Source organism: Gymnodraco acuticeps, unplaced genomic scaffold (assembly GCF_902827175.1).
Source record: "Gymnodraco acuticeps unplaced genomic scaffold, fGymAcu1.1, whole genome shotgun sequence".
NCBI classification, from domain to species: Eukaryota; Metazoa; Chordata; class Actinopteri; order Perciformes; family Bathydraconidae; genus Gymnodraco; species Gymnodraco acuticeps.
Genome location: NW_022991300.1, coordinates 678,479 through 696,919, shown reverse-complemented (window position 1 = coordinate 696,919; position 18,441 = coordinate 678,479). Strand labels below are relative to the sequence as shown.

Here is an 18,441-nt window from a genome sequence, read left to right as displayed (position 1 = left end):
AGACAGTATGAAGTAATTGCGCATAAGAAAACAAAGCAATACAGTTATTGGTATTTGTTTCATTACACATTTATTTCAGATATTTATAGTTACAGTTTTTACGCTCTAATGCAGGGGTCTCCAACCTTTTTTAGGATGAGAGCTACTTTCAAAATAAAAAACAAGTCGTGAGATACTTTTACTCCTCTTTTGTTGTTTTTTGCAGTGTATATATTTAGCACATTTTAACATTATTATATTCTTACATTTAAACGTTGTGTGCTGTTTGGGTCTGTGGGACCCGTTTTCAGTGTCAAGAAAATGTATGAAATTAAATTATTTTAACCTGCTTTATTTGGGGGGTGGACCTCACCTCCTCTAGAGGTCCGGGGGCATGCACCCCCAGGAAGATTTGCTTTTAAATGTTGAAGTTAAATGCATCAATCTGGTGCACTTTGAGCACAAAATGAATGTATGGATACAGCTCTCAACACTCAGATGAAAGGGAGCTGCATACTTTTCAATAATCCAAAAATCTTTGGAATATGATTACAACCAATAACAAATCATTTAAACTTGTTTATTCTTATCTTATGTTACCTAGTTAGCATCCTTTCTTTTTATTTATGCATATTTTACTAATCACTCCCCTTTTAAACTGTTTTTAATTTGTTTAACTTTTTGTCTTATAGTACACATTGGAATGATTTCTTACTTTATTTTTGTACAACTATATGAAATAGATAAAGGTGTGCTCTCTCTAATGGGTCCGACTAGAATTACAAATATCGTTAGTTCCACCTATTCCGTCAGCCAAGAAATCGTTTAATCATAAACCTTTTTTTTCTTTTGCAGGGGGGCCACAGGGGGGTCCAAATGCAGTGTTAGGGGGGCACTGGCCCACCCTGCCCCCCCTAGAACCACCCCTGCTTTAAAGGTGAGTGGATTTATTACCAGTGGTGTAAAGTAACTAAGTACATTTACTCAAGTACTGTACTAAGCTAAATTCACAAACTACACTAAAGTAAATACAAATTACTTCATGCAAGGATAAACATATTTTTGCATAAAAAATTATATTCAAAATATGTTATATTACTCCCGAAATAGGCCAATCTGCATCATAAGTACTTTTGCTTTTGCTACTAAGTCAGTGCTTGAATTGGAATGAAAAAGGTGCCAGTACTCTAAAATCAGCAACTTTTTCAAGTCAATTTTATATATACAGCCCACAAACAAGAATTTGGCTACTATAATGCTGGTGGGTTTGTCTCTTTACTACTGTATATTTTAGAAAGGTTCACTGTACTTAACATTTGTTATGATAGGCAGCGGATATGGCTAAAGCTCAGTAAGGTCAATATTAACTGAAAATATAGCAATCAAAGTCTAGATCTTCTGCTGAAGACACATGAAGCAGAGACCTTTCAGGTGAGAGCCCCTCTGGTGGTGTTCAACATTAATGACAAGGAAACAAAGCTCTGGTCAGAAGCATTTTTTATAAAAAGCTTTAACAAAATTAAGTATTTCTGTACATTTTGAATGCAATCTAACTTTCCAACTCAGAAAACGAAAAACGAAAAAGTGCCAAAAGTCTTCTCACATGGCTGAGCTGCTTTGCAATATACTTCACCACTGAAGAATACAAATATGTATAAAGTAAACTATGATGCAATCTAACTTTCCAACTCAGAAAAATGATAAAGAGCATGAACAAAGAACATGTAAAAACAAATGCAAAATTTGCACAATCTAAAATGAGAAACTGTAACTGCAAGTAACAAAGTCTGAGCCATGGTAAAGAGTTACATTGAACACCAAACTGATCAGATAACTCCCTGGTTGGTCTGAAGTCCTTCTATCTCCAGGATCTGTACAAATCGGCACATTATGCCAAAAGTCTTCTCACTGGGTGAGCTGCTTTGCAATATACTTCACATTGTTAGAAAAGGCTCCAGAAGGCCTTGGGGACATCAGTATCAGGGGCTGGAGCTGGACAGGCTCTTTCATCAGCACTTCTCCTTCCCTTTGCCAGCCAGGACCTCACATACTGTTCCGGATTGAACTGTCCTAGTGATGGTCCATTACATTTAATGAAACCAGGCTGGACAGTCGGCTGACAGAGAGAGCATTCCTTTTTGCAGTAAGGATATCGTTCATGCAGCTGAATGCCCGCTCACACTCACTAGTGGAGACAGCGATGGTTCGGACTGCTTTCAGTAGAGGCTCCATGGCAGCAGGTGTACGGGATGCCCTGGTTTCCTTGTATTCGCGAAAGCCCTGAACAGTCTCTCTTCTGTCCACTTTCAGCACTTCGCACAAACGTAGCACCTCTACGTCCCCATACTGTACGTCTAACTCCTCTTCAGGCCAACTTCCAGGATGGATAACTTTCATGTCCTGGATTAGCTGATTGTCCCGGGCCTCCCGGCCATGTAATGGGATTTCTCTTGTGCTGACATGAGAGGAGGTTGTGGAAGTCATTCTGTGTCTCAGATTCTCTACCATACTGCGGAAAAACTGACCTGCATGAATCTGTACAAGCCTGCCATTCTCACGCAGGGCAACACCCTTGAAGGACTTCTCAGCTAGAGCTGTATGAACTGTAGTCATGTGTGGGCCAGGCATGGTGACCATGGATTCAAAAACTCGTATTTCTCGAGTTAAGAGCCTATCTGCTGTAGGCAGTGTCATCTCTCTTTTTTGGAGTTGCCGAGAGAGGTCGCTGAGCTCTGTGAGCGCATCGTACATCAGTCCCAGATTGCTGACAAACGTTGCAGATGTGAGCACATCATCCAGGCCCTTGTACTTGCTCTGTCTCTGGAATCCCTGCTCGTGTCGTTTGCAGCATTTGTGAAGTGATCATGAAGCACTCGGTAGTTTTCCCAGACTGCTCTGACGCTCCTTTCACTTGAAGCCACCCAGCGGATGGACAAAACACGCCCTATCACCAGGAGACGCTGTCCGACTGCTTGCGCACACTGCGCTAACTGCCTCTGATTTCTGGGGGAGGCATGGAACAAGGAATAGAGTTTGTCAAAAAAGATCTGGAAATGATTGAGCCCTGAAACCTCCTTGACCACATCCCCAACTGCCAGCTCTAGACGATGATTGGAGCAGTGCCACACAAACAGGCTTGGGAATTTACTACACAACTGGGTAGCAACGCCTGTTCTCTTCCCTAGCATGACTGAAGCCCCATCACATGAAAAGAAACGAAACACTGACCTAAAAAGTCCTCGTTAAAATCTCTTCCAAGACACTCCATTAACGCCTTTGTGATGTCATCAGCCGTTGTTCCATCCAACTCGATCAGCTCCCAAAAAAACGTTTCGGGCTCAGCATCAGCTAATGCTGAGCGTAGACACACAACAAGCACCGTTTTACCACTAATAGTGGTAGATTCATCGACCAAAACACAGAGTTTTCTTTGGTTTTCTGTAATGTCTTTTGCCATTTTTTTCTTCAGCTCATGAGCTATGTGGTCGATGATTTCGCCACAGGTTTTATTGGAGTGCAAAACCCTGCCCACGTTCAGCCCATTCAGTTTCTGTACATTCAAATCAATTGGCATGTCTGTGAATGGCCGGCTATGTTTGCCAATTTTATATGCCGTTCGAAAAACTCTGATAGTGGTGTCTAATTCAGATTTATGCATAGACTGCACTTGATGTTGAATAGTTTCACGTGAAGCAGATGTAAGGATGTCAGCAGCTTTTACATGGGCTTGTGATTCTTTATGTTCTTTGATTTTTTTCTCAGGCTAGCTTGTTGTTTGCCCTTGTCAACACCGAAATGAGACACTGCACACTCACCCCATTCAGTTGACAGTTTCAGTCCTTGTCCAGTGTGTATTCCCAAAGATTTGACATCTCTGCATATCCGACATCCTAGCTTCTTATCTTTAAGAAGGAGCCATGCATTGGTCTTGCAAAAATATTGCACCTGGTCCGTTGTCCAGCAGTCAGGTGCATCGCTTTGCCCGGTGTTGGTGGTGGCAGTTGAGCCAGCAGCAGCTAACTTTAGAGGCTCTGGAGGAGGCGGCGGAGCTAGTGCTAATGCTAATGCACTAGAACTTGGAGCAGGAGGATCAACCAAAGAAAGCTCCCCATCAGACACAATTTCCAACACAGGCACAGCATTCTCTGTATTTGAAGTTTCTTCCGGCGACAACCGCTGTCTTTTTGCACTTTTATTAATCCACGCTAACATTTTAGAAATGATAATTTGTGACGTGACTTGCTTTCCTTCTCTCGGGGGCGTGCCTGCTCTGTTCTATCACTCTACATAGCCACCCACTGGGTGGGAGTTGCACTGCATAAACACAACACACGTGCATCTAGGTATGTAAATTGTAAAGCATTATAACATGGTTTTACTAACAGTTTTCAATATGTTGTTACTTCGGCATTATTATTATTATTATTTTGAAACGTGTATTACTATTAAATCACGGTCAAATAGGTTAATTTTGACATAGTCGTTTCCACCACAGTATTTACATGGAGAAGATAAGCCCCGCCCCCTCTCCAGCACGTTCTGTTTGAATGACAGGAGTAAACAGCTGACAGCCGCTGTGAAACTCCAGCGGTTAGAGCGATGAGAATGTCCGTTCTGCACCTCATGACGCATCTACTGAGTACCGGGCGGCTGTATATATATATATATATGGATGTATAATAAGAACGGCGGGAGAGTGTTGAGTACTGGCACGGTGCATGAGTACCGGAGTACCGCCAGCATGCCGGTACTGAGCAAGAAGTGCCGGTACTCCATGGGTCAGAACCAGAAGTGCCGGTACTGCGTACCGGTGAGTACCGGCCCAATTCCAGCACTGTACTAAGTATATTTTGATGCTAATACTTTTCTACTTTTACTTGAGGAACATTTGTAATGCAGGACCTTTACTGTAACAGAGTATTCCTACACTCTGGTACTTCTACTTACTTATTTTTCTACAACCGGATCATTTGGGTTTGAAGCAAATGAAGACACAGTATCAAAGTGAATAAATAATGCATCACTCTTTTTCCTTTTGAAGCTACTTTGTATTTGTTATAATGCTGCAGTGGAGTTGTATAATGTGAATGTGACTCCTGACAGTTTCTAAGAGAGAATCAAAACAACTCCATCAAATCAAACACGTTGCACAGCTCCAGTATGCCATGCTTTACCCCTCACATGTTTTCTGCTGAGTGTCCTTCATCAGGGTGGGAGCTTCTTGTTTACAGCACGTTCATCCGTCACATGACTTCACACAAGCAAACAGATTTCATGAGTTTGGCATCTATGAATGTAAAGGTTAAAACAGATGTTTGAAGGGATGCAATTCATTAAATAAGAAGAGATTAGATCATTAAGATTATTTATTTATATTTTTTACAATTGTCATCATTTATATTCTCTGTAATTTGTCACATGGCTATTTGAGAGATGTACGTGAAGAAACAACCTCATCGACACATTTCTGAATTAAACTGCTGCTTATTTAAACACAAGATATCTACAAATACTACACTTACTTGTACAGCTATAATTACCTTTAGGTGAATTAGAAATGTATGTTAGGCCCAGGTCTAGGGGAACCTAGGCGCAGCAATAACATTTTTCTAAAACTTGCCTAACCAAAAGGAATAAAGTACAGGCTTCTCACCTACTCTTATCAGTAAACAAAAAGAACAGGTTCAAACAAAAAGAGGGTTTCTCACTCCTAAACAAAGCGTGTCCTCGAGACAGGTCAAATTAGCTTAGCAATGTACACAAAGGGTTCGGTAAACGGTCACTTTAATAACACAGGCAACAGACCAGCTCTTCTACTGACATAGAGTAGGGAGTAGGAGAGGTCGAGTGAAAGAGAAGTTAGAAGTTAAACTGATAACGTATACTGCTATAACGTGATGTTTGACTCGAAACTAGATCAAAGGAGAACTGACAGCTTTGATTCTTAGTTTGGTTGATGTCATGAAGTTTCAGCACGATATACAGACTTCTTACATTTCTTCAAGAATTCACACAAAACTTAATCAAACATTCTCATTTCATCCATTACAAAGAAAAACAGAAAATAAATTCATCCATTTAAAGATTCTTGGATTAAAAATGTGAACATTCATCGATCATTAAATGAGTCAAATTAAAACTATAAACACACTGTAATAAAGTTTGATGCAAAATAAACTATAGCAATAAACAATCAAGTTGTTTGTTTTTGTCTTTGACTGACTCTTTGATTATAATGTGTAAAAATGTCATGCAAAGATTAATATCTCATCATCTGTTGATTATTTTCTTGAATGTTCCAAAGAGATGTAGACGGAGAGTGAAGTCAGAATAAAGTCTGAACCAACACTCCTGAGCATCACAGAGGAATCTCACTTTGACAGATTTTCATACACTCAAAAAAAGGACTTTGGCTGGCTGTTACATCAAATAAAATTAACATGTATTTTCAACGTAATAATTTCATGTTTCCAAGATGAACGTGATGAAAACATGTATGGTTTGCATGAATCGCAACAACTTCACATTTATTAGATTCATTCATGTTGAGATAAACTGACACAAAGGGATTAGGGTACATATGATTCCCACTCCAGAGCAGAAGGTGGCGGTATAACCACCAATAAACTGGATACCAACAGTCTATTACTTTTAAATGTTCACGGTTGTAAAGATGTGAAACAACAAACACGGCTTGAACAATAAGGCACGCTACATTCTTGACTGCTCTTGGACACTTCCATGGATGACTTCCAGACTCTGCCATTGTTTGATTTTGACCGCGATCTGGCGGGAAAGGGTTTCCCCTGCATCCTGTGTGCACTCGCGATATTTGGGCATAACCGTAAACTTAACCATCATCATCGCGAGAGAGGATCATTGAGACAAGAAAGACCGTTGGCCAAAGTTGGAGGAGGTAAGCAGAAAACATTGTCATCTAACTGTGAAGCTGTTAATAAATGTCATCAACTGCTAGTCCATGAGCGATATTGTGGTAACGTTGATAGTTAATTTGTTATTTAGTTTCATTTTTTATCTCACTTAAAAAGCCGAATGAGCCGACGAACATGCTAAAGCTAACGTTGTTAACTAGCTAGTCTGTGTAACTGCAAGTTAGGGAGATGGTTCAAATATAGGATATCAGGATTGAAAACTAAATGACGGTAGCATTACCCTGGGAAAGTTAAACGGAAAGTGTGCTACCCCAGGCGCTTATATGTCAGTAATATCAGCCCCTTTTACAAAGGCATGTTGCGCCGTTATTCGGCTGCGTCACGTAAATTAGCTGCCAAGCTAGCTGCCATGCGGAGCTAGCTGCCACTGTGGTTTTCGCAGTTTACACACGCGGCTGCTACATGCAACACACACACACACACACACACACACACACACACACACACACACACACACACACACACACACACACACACACACACACACACACACACACACACACACACACACACACACACACACACGGCAGAGAGCAATTTGTCTAAACATCTTGAAAAAGTACACCACACTCAGACAGAAATGCACCGTCTTTTAAATTGAAGAACTCTGTTGAATTGGTTTGGATATGACTAAGTAATGCGTCAACTTCTGTCTGATAAGGGCACTGATAAGGTTCTGTGTAAAAAAAAGCAGATGTAATTTATGAGTCTTAATTTACAGCAATATTGCGAGTTCTCTGTGTAACTTAACTTTCATGTATGTTGATTGGTCTCTCAATTTTTCACAGCAATTTGTGACTGCAAAAGTTCCTGTGGCGGCTGTCCGACCGCAAGAGTGTCCTGTCTAACCGTACCTGTGTCTGCAATCCAACTTCATCAGTGAGGTAAAAGGTGTCATCTGCCATTCTCAAGTTCATGATTGAAATGTTTTTTTTATTTTTTGCTGGTGATTTTGTTTTGGTGGGCAAATGTGGAGGTGTAAGGAGTGTAGTGAATCTCTTTCTGGTAGATATGAGTTACTAAAGCATTTTAGACTACAGCACCGGCATAGGCAACGCTATCCATGCCCACACACAAACTGCCCATGTACATTTAAGACATGGAATGCTTTGCACATTCATTTAAATAGAGCCCATCCCAAACAAAACTCTCAGGAGCAGCTGGAGTTGTCAATATTCAGTTGTCATTTGTGCACTTCGAGCGATCTTCCTACGGAGAGGGATTATTTTGTACACATTGGAACTCATTTTAAGAGTCATGAGACTGTTCCTTGTATGTTTGTGGGTTGCAGTTTTGAAACAAATATATACGCAACATTTCACTCTCACAAAAACAGGAAACACAAACCGCATACGTTGAAAGATTTCAAGCCAGGTGTAGTTAGAACCACTCTAGTTGCACAAGAATCCTCTGATAATCCTGTGGAATACGCACATAATCAAGATGACTCTGCAGTTGAAGTACACAGTGCTTGTTCAAGTAGTGATGTGGATGTAACTCAGAACTCTTCCAAAGTAATTGAGAAAAACTTTGCTGCATCGTTGCTCAAATTAGAGCATTTTGCACATGTGCCGGGTACAAAAATTGATGAGTTTTTGGAAGAACTGCACTACTTAAGTTCAGCAACATTGCCCCTCTCCATTGACATTCTTGAAGGTGTATTTCAGAAACATAGTCCCACAACTGATAAGTCTGTGATAACAGAAGTAGCCACTGCTCTCTGCGCATCAAACCCTTTGCTCAAAGCCATAGGGAAGGGTGGTCCCCTAAGGACATCTTATCTCCGCAATCAGTATTACAAAGACAGCTTTAATGTTGTAGAACCCATAGAGTACATACTTGATGCCAAGGAAAAAAGGAGTTTTCAGTATGTGCCTGTACTCAAGTCTTTGCAGCAGCTCTTTCAGAGGAAAGATGTTGTAGACAAAGTGGTTGAAAACCACAGAGTGCAGCAGAGTAATAGGGGGACTGGTGAACAACAGACTTACAAATCTTCCCAGGATGGTTCACACTTCAAGGAAAACGGTTTTCTATCAGGGGATGACTTGAGAATTTTGTTGACTATATACATAGATGACTTTGAGATTTGCAATCCTCTGGGTACTTCTCGCAAGAAGCATAAGCTTTGTGGAATCTACTGGACTTTGAGTAATTTGCCTCCAGGCTCACATTCATCACTATCCTCGATTTACCTGGCAGTCTTGTGTAAAACTGATGATGTGAAGAAGTATGGTTATGACCGTGTCTTACATCCTCTTCTTCAAGATATGATAACTCTAGAACAGGGGTGGCCAACCCGCGGCTCTCGAGCCGCATGCGGCTCTTTGCCTAGTTTCATGCGGCTCTTCAGTTCATATCGAATTGTATATGTGTGAGTTTGGGGGAGAGACACTGACTCCTGACTAGTGTTGCACGGTGTACCGATACTTGAAAGGTACCGCGATACCCTGCCGTTAAAAACGTTACGATTCCTCCGTTTCATTAGTATCGGTACTTTAAGAATGACGGGGAAAAGTACTCCGGTGAGAAAGCGCCGTTTAATAAGAGCCGTGTGTGTTCAGCGCTCTGCTTCCACTCCCTGCACTGCAGCCGTGCCTGCAGTCCCGCCCCTCTCAAGCACGCTCAAGTCCCTCCCCTCTCTCGTGCACGCGCTAGCTGCCAGAGCACGTGAGAAAACGAGAAGCATGGCTGCAAGTGGGAGTGCAGCTGCCGCTGCGCCTCGGCTTGTTGACAAAAAAGACGCCAGAAGTGACATTTGGAAGTATTTTAGCTATATCTCTGACAGTGAGAGCAAGCCTACGGACACCACGAGGCCTGTCTGTAAGAAATGTATTAATTTGATTTAATACGAATTCTTGTCATTTCTTTTATTTATTGTTCTCATTGTTTAAAAGTTTGTGTTATGGTTCTGGTGTGAAATAAAGCACAATAATTACATTTAAGACTGTTTCCCTTTTTTTAAGAAAAGTATCGAAAAAGAATCGGAATCGCAATTCTTGACTTGGTATCGAAACCAAAATGTTGGTATCGTGACAACACTAGCTACTCCTGACAGTTAAACCTGATATTTAGTAGGTCTGTTAAGTATTGAATGCTGATCATTCTGACGTAATTTGGCCGGTCAAAGTTGTTTGGGCTCGGATAAAATCGCTCCGTTACTTTCGTCCCGTGTTACTTTCGTCCCGTGTTACTTTCGTCCCGGCTCTCCCTACGTGTGTATGTGTGGTGTCAGGTGTCAGTATGAGAGGATGACAGCGCGTCTAATTTTGATGTGTCCCAAGAGCCAATCACAATAATACCTGTGATGCAGTGAACCAATCACCTTTGAGGGGGGGGAAACCTATCGTTGATTAAACACTATCCAGTGTTTCCCCTACCATTGTCTTGGAGGGGCGCTGCGCCCCGCCAACGGAGCCCCGTGCCCCCCCCTGAAATTCAAGGTGTTTAAAAAATATATATAATTATTATTTTTTTTAAATATATATATATATCGCACCAAATTGCAAATAATCTATAACTACTGTCACTTTTCACATTGAACATGTGCTCTTTTATTAAATAAACTAAACGCTTTCATTTTAAGTTGTGAGTTTAGTGTTTTTGACCCTAAGAAACACTATTAATCAATAACAATAATCCACAGCTCCTCTCTCTGCTCCAGAGGATTTAAAAAATATATATCCCAATGCCACAAAGATCACATCAGTGACGTGGTTGAAATCTTGTCTCCAGAAAACAAAAAACTGAAACAAGCGGTATCAGTGACTGTGTGTTTGATGTGGCTCTTTGCAGAAACATAGAAAAAATGTGGCTCTTAACCTCTGACTGGTTGGCCACCCCTGCTCTAGAACAAGTTGGTGTTTTCATTCCATTGCTTGGCAGATGTCTTAAAGGCACCATTCAGGTTGTTGCGGCAGACAACCTGGGAGCTCACAGTATAGCTGGTTTCAATGAGAGCTTTTCTGGTGGATATATCTGCCGATTTTGCACAGCAACAAGTACAGACATTCAAACAAAAGAGGTAAAGTCAGGTGCATTCAGTCTAAGGACAAAAGAACTCCATGACTCTCATGTGAAATCAGCGCAGGAGAATGGGGCAAGCTGTTTTGGGGTGAAAAGACATTGTTCCATCACTCAATCTCTTGACCACTTCAGTATTCACACGGGTTATCCTCCAGATATTATGCATGATATTTTTGAGGGGTTAGTGCCAGTAGAGCTTGCACGTTGTTTGGCATTGCTAATATCTAAGAAATATTTCAATCTTGAAACCCTCAACAAATCTATCCTGCAGTTCCCTTATAAGTGGGCAGACAAAACAAACAGGCCACATGTGATCCCACACACATTTTCTAAAAGAAAAACAATAGGTGGGAATGCCCATGAAAATTGGGCTCTGTTGAGACTACTCCCATTCATAATTGGGCATCTGGTGCCTGAGGGTGAAATTGCATGGCAAATACTGTTGGACTTAAAAGACATTGCAGAGCTTGTGGTTGCTCCAAGACAAACAGATGAGTCAATTGCCTATCTTGAGGGCAAGATTTCAGAGCACAGACAAAAGTACCAAGAACTCTTCCCTGATGTGCGACTGCTACCAAAGCATCATTATCTGGAGCACTATCCACAACGTTTGGTCCTCTTGTGGGCCTCTGGACCATGCGTTTTGAGGCCAAGCACAGTTTTTTTTAAGCAGGTTGCGCGACACACCAATTGCTTTAAAAATGTGCCCCTCTCGCTAGCTACTAAGCATCAGCTAATGATTTCCTATCAACTGGTATCATCCAGTTTTGATGAAGCTGCCCTGGAAATCACAAAGGTCTCAACAGTGCCTTTGGATGTATTGAAACAAGAAATAGCTCAGACTATTGCCCAGAACTTCCCTGGTACAACTGAAGTTCACTTAACAAAGTGTGTGTCAAGCAAAGGGGTAACATTCAGAAATGGGATGATAGTGGCTCATGGGTCTACAAGTGGACTGCCTGACTTTGGAGAGATTCTTCAGATTTGCATTGTACAGGAGAGACTATGTTTCATGGTGTTACGGACGACAGTCCTCTGCTCTGTTAACTGTGTGTGTGTGTATGCAAATGAGCTGCGAAGCTCCTTAGGTGACATTGGCTGTCCCGCCCCCGGACTGAAGAGCCGATTGGATTGACGTCCTCCAACCCCTCTTCAGCGTTCGGCGCACCTTCCGGAGGAGGACCTTAAAGTCAGCGGCCACACTTCATTCGGGAGGGTCTGCTGTGTAGAGCAGACGCCTCAACTGGGTTACCGTGACTTTGTAGCGCTACGAGCTAACTGTGTTCCTGACTGCTGTCAGAGTGTGTAGATTAGTGTGTTAGTTTAGTGTGTATATTCAGTGTGTTCTGTGTGTGTTAGGTTGTACTCTGCTGAGCCCGCATATGCTCCGGAAGCTGTTTTTGGAACAGCCCCTCTTTAATTTGCGTTGTTGTAAAACTCCCCTTTTATACATAGTCAGGCTCCGTTTTGTTAGAGTCCTCCTTTTGTTTAGTCCTTTGTTGGACTTGCGCCGTTTTGGCTTTTGTTTATAGGTGGCCGTGTGCTCGCACCTCATATTGTTTACCGTGAAAATAAAGCTCCTATAATTATTTACCAAATCCAACTGGTGTGTGCGTCGTTCCTCTCTTCCCCCTTGAGAGGGCGTAACACATGGTGAGAAGGCTTTATGGGTGGTATAGGGAGCATTTCAGAGCCTTTGAGCTGAGTCCAACAAGAGAAACTGTTTTGATTGAGCTTGAGGAACTGGCAGATGACTATCCTTTGGCAGACTACTTTGTTGGACCTCTCAGGATGGTGACATTAAAAAGACACATAGACATATGAGGTAACCAACAGATTTAACATTGAATGGTTATTTTGTCCTCTCATTGCTCTGTTGAAATTAAGATTAACCCTTGTGCATCCCTTGAAAAAAAAGTTCTGTATAACATGTAGGCTAATTTTGTCATCCCTCTTTCACAGACGGCCGTGGCATGGCTACTCCAGTGAAGCTCAGAAGCATTTTAGGAGAAAACAGTTCCCAGAGATTGATCCTTCCAGATGGGATTCCAGAAGCTGTCACTGAACTCACAGCAAATTAAGAGGCAGTGTGGAATAGAAGGGGAATTCAGGCTCCAATTCATGGATGCTGAGTTTGGGAATGAATTCACCAACTTGCTGTCAACATCAGATGTCCAGGACAGAAGTTCCATCAAGGTCATCTTTACATCAGTTGCACCTGCACAGCCTGTTGTCTCCCTGCCCCCTCCCTACTCAGCTGCTGCCACTTCCCGCTGTCTAAATGACTCCTTATCTCTCTCATCTGGAAGCTCCGTCAATACTGACATACTGTCTTCTCCTGAGTCCACGTCAAGATCATCTGGATGGCCCCCTGTCTTCATTGTGCCCCGGTTCTCTTAAGACACTGAACTACAGCTGGACAGGGCCAACGCTACTTTCAAAACGGACGGAACATTGTTGAGTCCTGACAACAAACTTAAATCTGCCATTCTTGATGGCTTAGCTGAGAAGATTATAGAGTACAAAGTCTACCTCTCTGACAGTGAGTTTGAGGAGGTAGCAAAAGCTCTTGCCTCATCACATCCATGTTTGAAAGAACCCGGTTCTTTCACTGGATATGGCGGATGGAAGACGAGCTTGAAATATAAACTTGCTAACTACCGAACAAAGCTTAGGCGGCTTGGATGCCCCGAAGTTGTAGTAAATGCCCTAAAACACAAACCTGATGGCAAATGCAGTCCTGCCTATGGTGTGAAAAAGCCGAAAAAAGCAGAGGTGACCCACCTACCCATCCGGGGAAACGGCAGAGACGCTTGAAAAGTTAAGAGTGACCCTTCTCTCAGAAGTAATACAAAGGAATAATGAGGACAAGGTGGCAACATTGATGGAAAAGACCTTTGCATGCAGAAGGCAAGAGGTTGTTCGGCAGGCACCATTGATAGCCGATTTCAAAACCAGGTGGCCGGCTCTCTTCCATGTGCGTGAGGTAAGTGAATGAATGTGTGAAGGAACGTCCCCTTTTTACTTTTATTGGGATATATATAGTAGACAATGAATGCTTACGGACTGCACAGTATGTGCCATATAAAAGACATATTGACAAATTCTGAATTTTGTATGTACAGTGGCATTTGTATGCAGGAATCATAAATAAATACATGATTTATGCAATTGCATGTCTTAAACGGACTGAACTGCTAAATCAAACCTGTGAACAGTGACATCAAAATAGCCAATCTGAGTTTTGTGGGTTTTGTTTTTTTGTTGTAGGTGAATGCAGAATTTAAGAGAATCACAACAATTAATTTGCAATCCAAGTTCTTCTCTTCGCTGGATATTCACTCTACAAGCCTGATCGACGTGTATACCAAGAAAGGTGGAGTTCAAGGGAAGAAGATCAAAAGCATCATGCTTCCCATAACCCAGGTATGAAAACAATGTAAAGGTGACAAAGAAACTGTAGGAGCTGTACAAAGTCTAGGATGTCCATGAATAGCATAGCATCCGGAGCATTATGTTTTCGATCTTTTTTTGATACTTAGCACCACATCCATTCCCCCAGTGGGGGTCATTGTATCAGAGTGAGCGGCATACTATTATGAAGGCCTAAAATAACGCACTACAAAGCTGTCCAGCAGTCTTTCATGGAAATGGCAGATGTTCCTACCCCAATGGTCAGAGTGTACTGTAGGGCTGCAGCTATCAGTTATTTTAGTAATCGAGTATTCTATCAATTATTCCATTGATTAATCGAGTAATTGGAAACAGATGACCTTTTTAAAGCAAAAGTATTTCTTCAATAAAAAGCCATTTTAAATATTCAAAATAAGACTAATTGTTTTCCTTTTTTAGAAAAATGTATTGCTTAAATTGCATAGTATATTATCTGTCCAAACTAAACCCATTTAATTAAAGTGCAATATTACATTCAGGGTTTTAAAGAAAACATTTGTGAAACGGTGAAACCCAGACTGCTTGTTGTTCTTAATGGGCTTTTTTATTGCATGTTCTCTGACCTGCATACTTAGACTGACAGCATTGACGTGAGACGCGAATGCATCCTCAAAGGTCTTTGTGTCTACTTCAATGAAGATCCAGAGAAGCTGGTGAAGGAATACATGGTATGTTGATGTACCTTTTTTATCTTCACAAAGAGGAGGATGATCATAGTTGGAATGGATTGTGTTTCTTCTAAAACTAACCCTTAGGGAAATGTTGCCTTTACATTTTGATGATGTTGGATGTGTTCATGCTTTTTGGAAACAGTGTTTTTTGTTCTTTCTTTTTTTTCAATTTGGAAAACCCAAACTACATAAAACTCAATATGACAGATTATAGAAATGGGATGTAATGCACATCAGTGAAAATCACTCTCCTTATTTGTTTTTCACAGAGCATCGACAACAGCAGTCAAACGGCAATGGCAGAGACGGTCTTCGGAATATTTGTCATTCGACACGAAGGTGCAGAGCCTGGGGATGACCCCGAGAACGTTGGGATCATTCTGGAGGGGGTCGAAGTGCTGGATGAGTTGGGAAACGTATCTTTTGCGGTGGCGATGATGTTTGCTCTCGTGTATGCTCTAAACTTGAGCTACCCTCCAGAGCTGAAGTTTACATTTGAAGCACTGCAGAAAATAATGATGGAACTGGATGGAAACAGACTATCCACAAAAGGACAAGTCCTCAAAACATTGCTTTCCCGTGCCTAATGTCACTGTTTGGGATCGCCTCATCTTCCAAACACGCAGCCATCAGAGATTCGGTGACTCACCTCTTTGACAGAAATGTTGATTATATGCAAGAAGTATAAAAGTAAGCATTCAAAGTTGGCTGTAGCATGCAGTGTGAGAAAAAGTTTTTAGAGAGTACTTGTCCATGGACAAGTGAGTTTGGAAATGTGCTTGTCCGAATACATTTTTCACTTGTCCATATCTATACTTTGTGCATGCATTGCTGCACCTATTTTAAATATGATTACATATCAACATAAAGCACACAAGAATCTAGGTTACTGTAGGAAACATTTTATTGTTTATTTGTTCATATTGTTCACAGTGTCTGGTTTCTGAACTTCTACCATCAAGGCACATCAAATGAATGACAGATATAAAATAATAAGATAAAACAACTAAGTACTAACAATATAATGTTTTCTCCTCTGTGGGACTAGTAGACATGCTAGCAGAAAGGTATGGCTTCAGGCTCAGGGTGGTTGTTCACTGCAGCTGTCTCCCGAACTGTGGGGCAGCACTCCAGTGGTTCTCCTCACACCGAGCTATGGGGCAACAGGCACAGGTAAGTTGCTGTTCACTGCAGCAGGCTTTGGGGCAGCTTTGACATACCTCTTGGTCTTAGCAGATGTTTTCCATTTCTGGATGGCTGGCTCTGGGTCAAACTCTGCCACTGTGGTGGTGATGTGGCTGACCCTCATGAGTGACCCCAGAGTTTCATTGGTCATCTGGGATTTTCTGGATGTTTTTATGAGGTTCATGAGGGAAAATCCACGCTCCACGGCAGCAGAGGAGGGAGAAAGGGTGACCATCATGTACACCAGAACCAGGACGTCCTTCACATCTGGGTGGTTCTCAGTGAGAAGGTCACTTATGACCTCCTTGGCGGGCTGCCTCTGCTTCAGTCTGGCCTTGAGAGCTGGCCACTGTCTAGGGATGTTGGTTACCATCTGTTCACTCAGGCCTTTGGCCTCAACTAATATACAGTACTCAGCAACCTGTTCCTGTTTTTGTTTTCTTCAGCCTATGTCTCTTTATTATTACTTTTTGTTTTGTTACTTCCCATTGTAAAGCGTCCTTGGGTTTCGTGAAAGGCGCTATATAAATTGAAATTATTATTATTATTATTATTATTACCTCCTCCTCACTGAGAACGGACTCGAAGTGGGTCACCATGTTCATAACCTGAACATCACCATATGTAGCTAGTTGTGCGTCTGATCTTGGGACGTTCCTGGGGTCAAGAACATGGAAATCACTGAAAGGGGTATCCTTCAGGAAGGAAAATCTCTTCTCTAGGAACTTCACACAATTCTCCAAGAAGGAATTCTTCACTGTTTCTGGAATACCTGTTCCTTTCAGTGAAGTGATGTGTCCATTGCTCTTACTGTCAAACTTGCCATCCTTGCAGGTTGCCATGTAGGCAGTGTAGACATCACCTCTATTATGCTTAAGGCCTTCCAACTTGATCCTGGCCTCACACAACTTTACATCAACATCATAAATGAACAGATCATTACTCTGGAATGCCAGACTCACGTTGGCCAACACTTCCAAGACATCTACCATAAAGTGGAGCCCATCAACAAACTTTGCAGACTTCAGTACCTTCAAGTACCCCACACACTTAGCTCCTTCGTCTGTTTTTCTGTTTGAAGCCTCTTCCATGTGTAGGATGACGGAGTTGTAATTTTTTATTACAGCCTTGTATGCCCGGAGTCTTGACGCCATCCACCTAGTGCCACAGGGTGCTGAGAAATAGACAGGATCCTCGTCTATAACGGCTGATATGGCGTTCACCTCCCTCCTACGTTTACCAGATCCATAGTAGAATCTGTAGATGGGGTCCACTCCTTTCTCTACGATGTCAATGAAGTCAGTGGCTTTGGTGGCATCTAGGAGCGACAGCTCCAGCTTATGTGGAGCACACCAAATCGAAATGAGCACATGCCCCAACAATTCCCGCAACTTCACAATAACTCCTCCCTTGGCACCTTGGTTAACGCTGGCACCATCAAATGTGCAGCCTATTATTTTCTTCTTTATGTCTCCATCTGTTAGGTCGACATGATGTAGTGCCTCGAGGAGAGCTGCCAGAACACCATTAGCATCAGCTGACTTTACAGCCATGATGTCAATGAACTCTGTCGCTGGAAGTCCATCTTTGACATACCTGAAGATAGAAAATAAATAAAGTACATCAATAAAGTGCAATAACATTTTTTTAAATGATTATCTTATATAAACCTTCCCACACCAGTGTTGCCTTCACCTTTTTTTAAGACTAAGAACACTAAAAAGCAACTTCACCTTCATTCGCTTTAAACAATTTATGTATATACTTTACCTGTTAAAAACTTTTAAGTTAACTGAAAATTTAAACTAATAAAATTCATCAATAAAATGATTGTGAATTAATTACTCATAAACAAAAGGCCCTTTTGGAGATAAAATGTAACTTAAATAAGACTTACAAAATAATTCAAAATAATAATTACCTAACATATACATTCTCCTGTTCTGTCACAGATATATCCGTGGATCCATCTCCCATCAGAGCGAAGAATCTTGAAGCCTTGAGGTCTTCAGAAACTCTGTCCTTCTCGACTTCTGCAATGGCCTGCACAAATGCCTTGCACCCCTTATCGTTCCGGTACTGTGTAGGCATTTTAATGCCATTCTTCTCTTGAAGTTCGATGAGGCCCTCAAATGAACGGAAAGGCAACTTTTGTTTGGCGACATAAAACGCAGTGT

The 18,441-nt window shown here is 41.7% G+C and overlaps 2 protein-coding genes across 4 annotated transcripts in view; one reads left to right on the top strand and one right to left on the bottom strand.

Annotated features, from left to right (window-relative positions):
- The window catches only part of LOC117562390 (vacuolar protein 8-like), an 89,535-nt gene that overhangs the window by 28,990 nt on the left and 42,104 nt on the right, over positions 1 to 18,441 (bottom strand).
- LOC117562389 overlaps positions 6,875 to 18,441 on the top strand; it is a 58,917-nt gene continuing 47,350 nt past the window's right edge. Inside the window, exons 1-6 of one of the 3 annotated variants that reach the window (XR_004571529.1) lie at positions 6,875 to 6,895; positions 7,721 to 7,816; positions 12,918 to 13,941; positions 14,226 to 14,381; positions 14,984 to 15,076; positions 15,349 to 15,604. Coding sequence is in view for 1 of the 3 variants with exons in the window: in XM_034240225.1 (XP_034096116.1) it covers positions 13,840 to 13,941; positions 14,226 to 14,381; positions 14,984 to 15,076; positions 15,349 to 15,666 (669 nt within the window). In the remaining 2 variants the exon portion in view is untranslated. Of the gene's footprint in view, positions 6,896 to 7,643; positions 7,817 to 12,917; positions 13,942 to 14,225; positions 14,382 to 14,983; positions 15,077 to 15,348; positions 15,774 to 16,252; positions 16,257 to 18,441 lie in introns of those variants that run through there. The other 2 variants (XM_034240225.1, XM_034240223.1) reach the window with 2 other exon arrangements.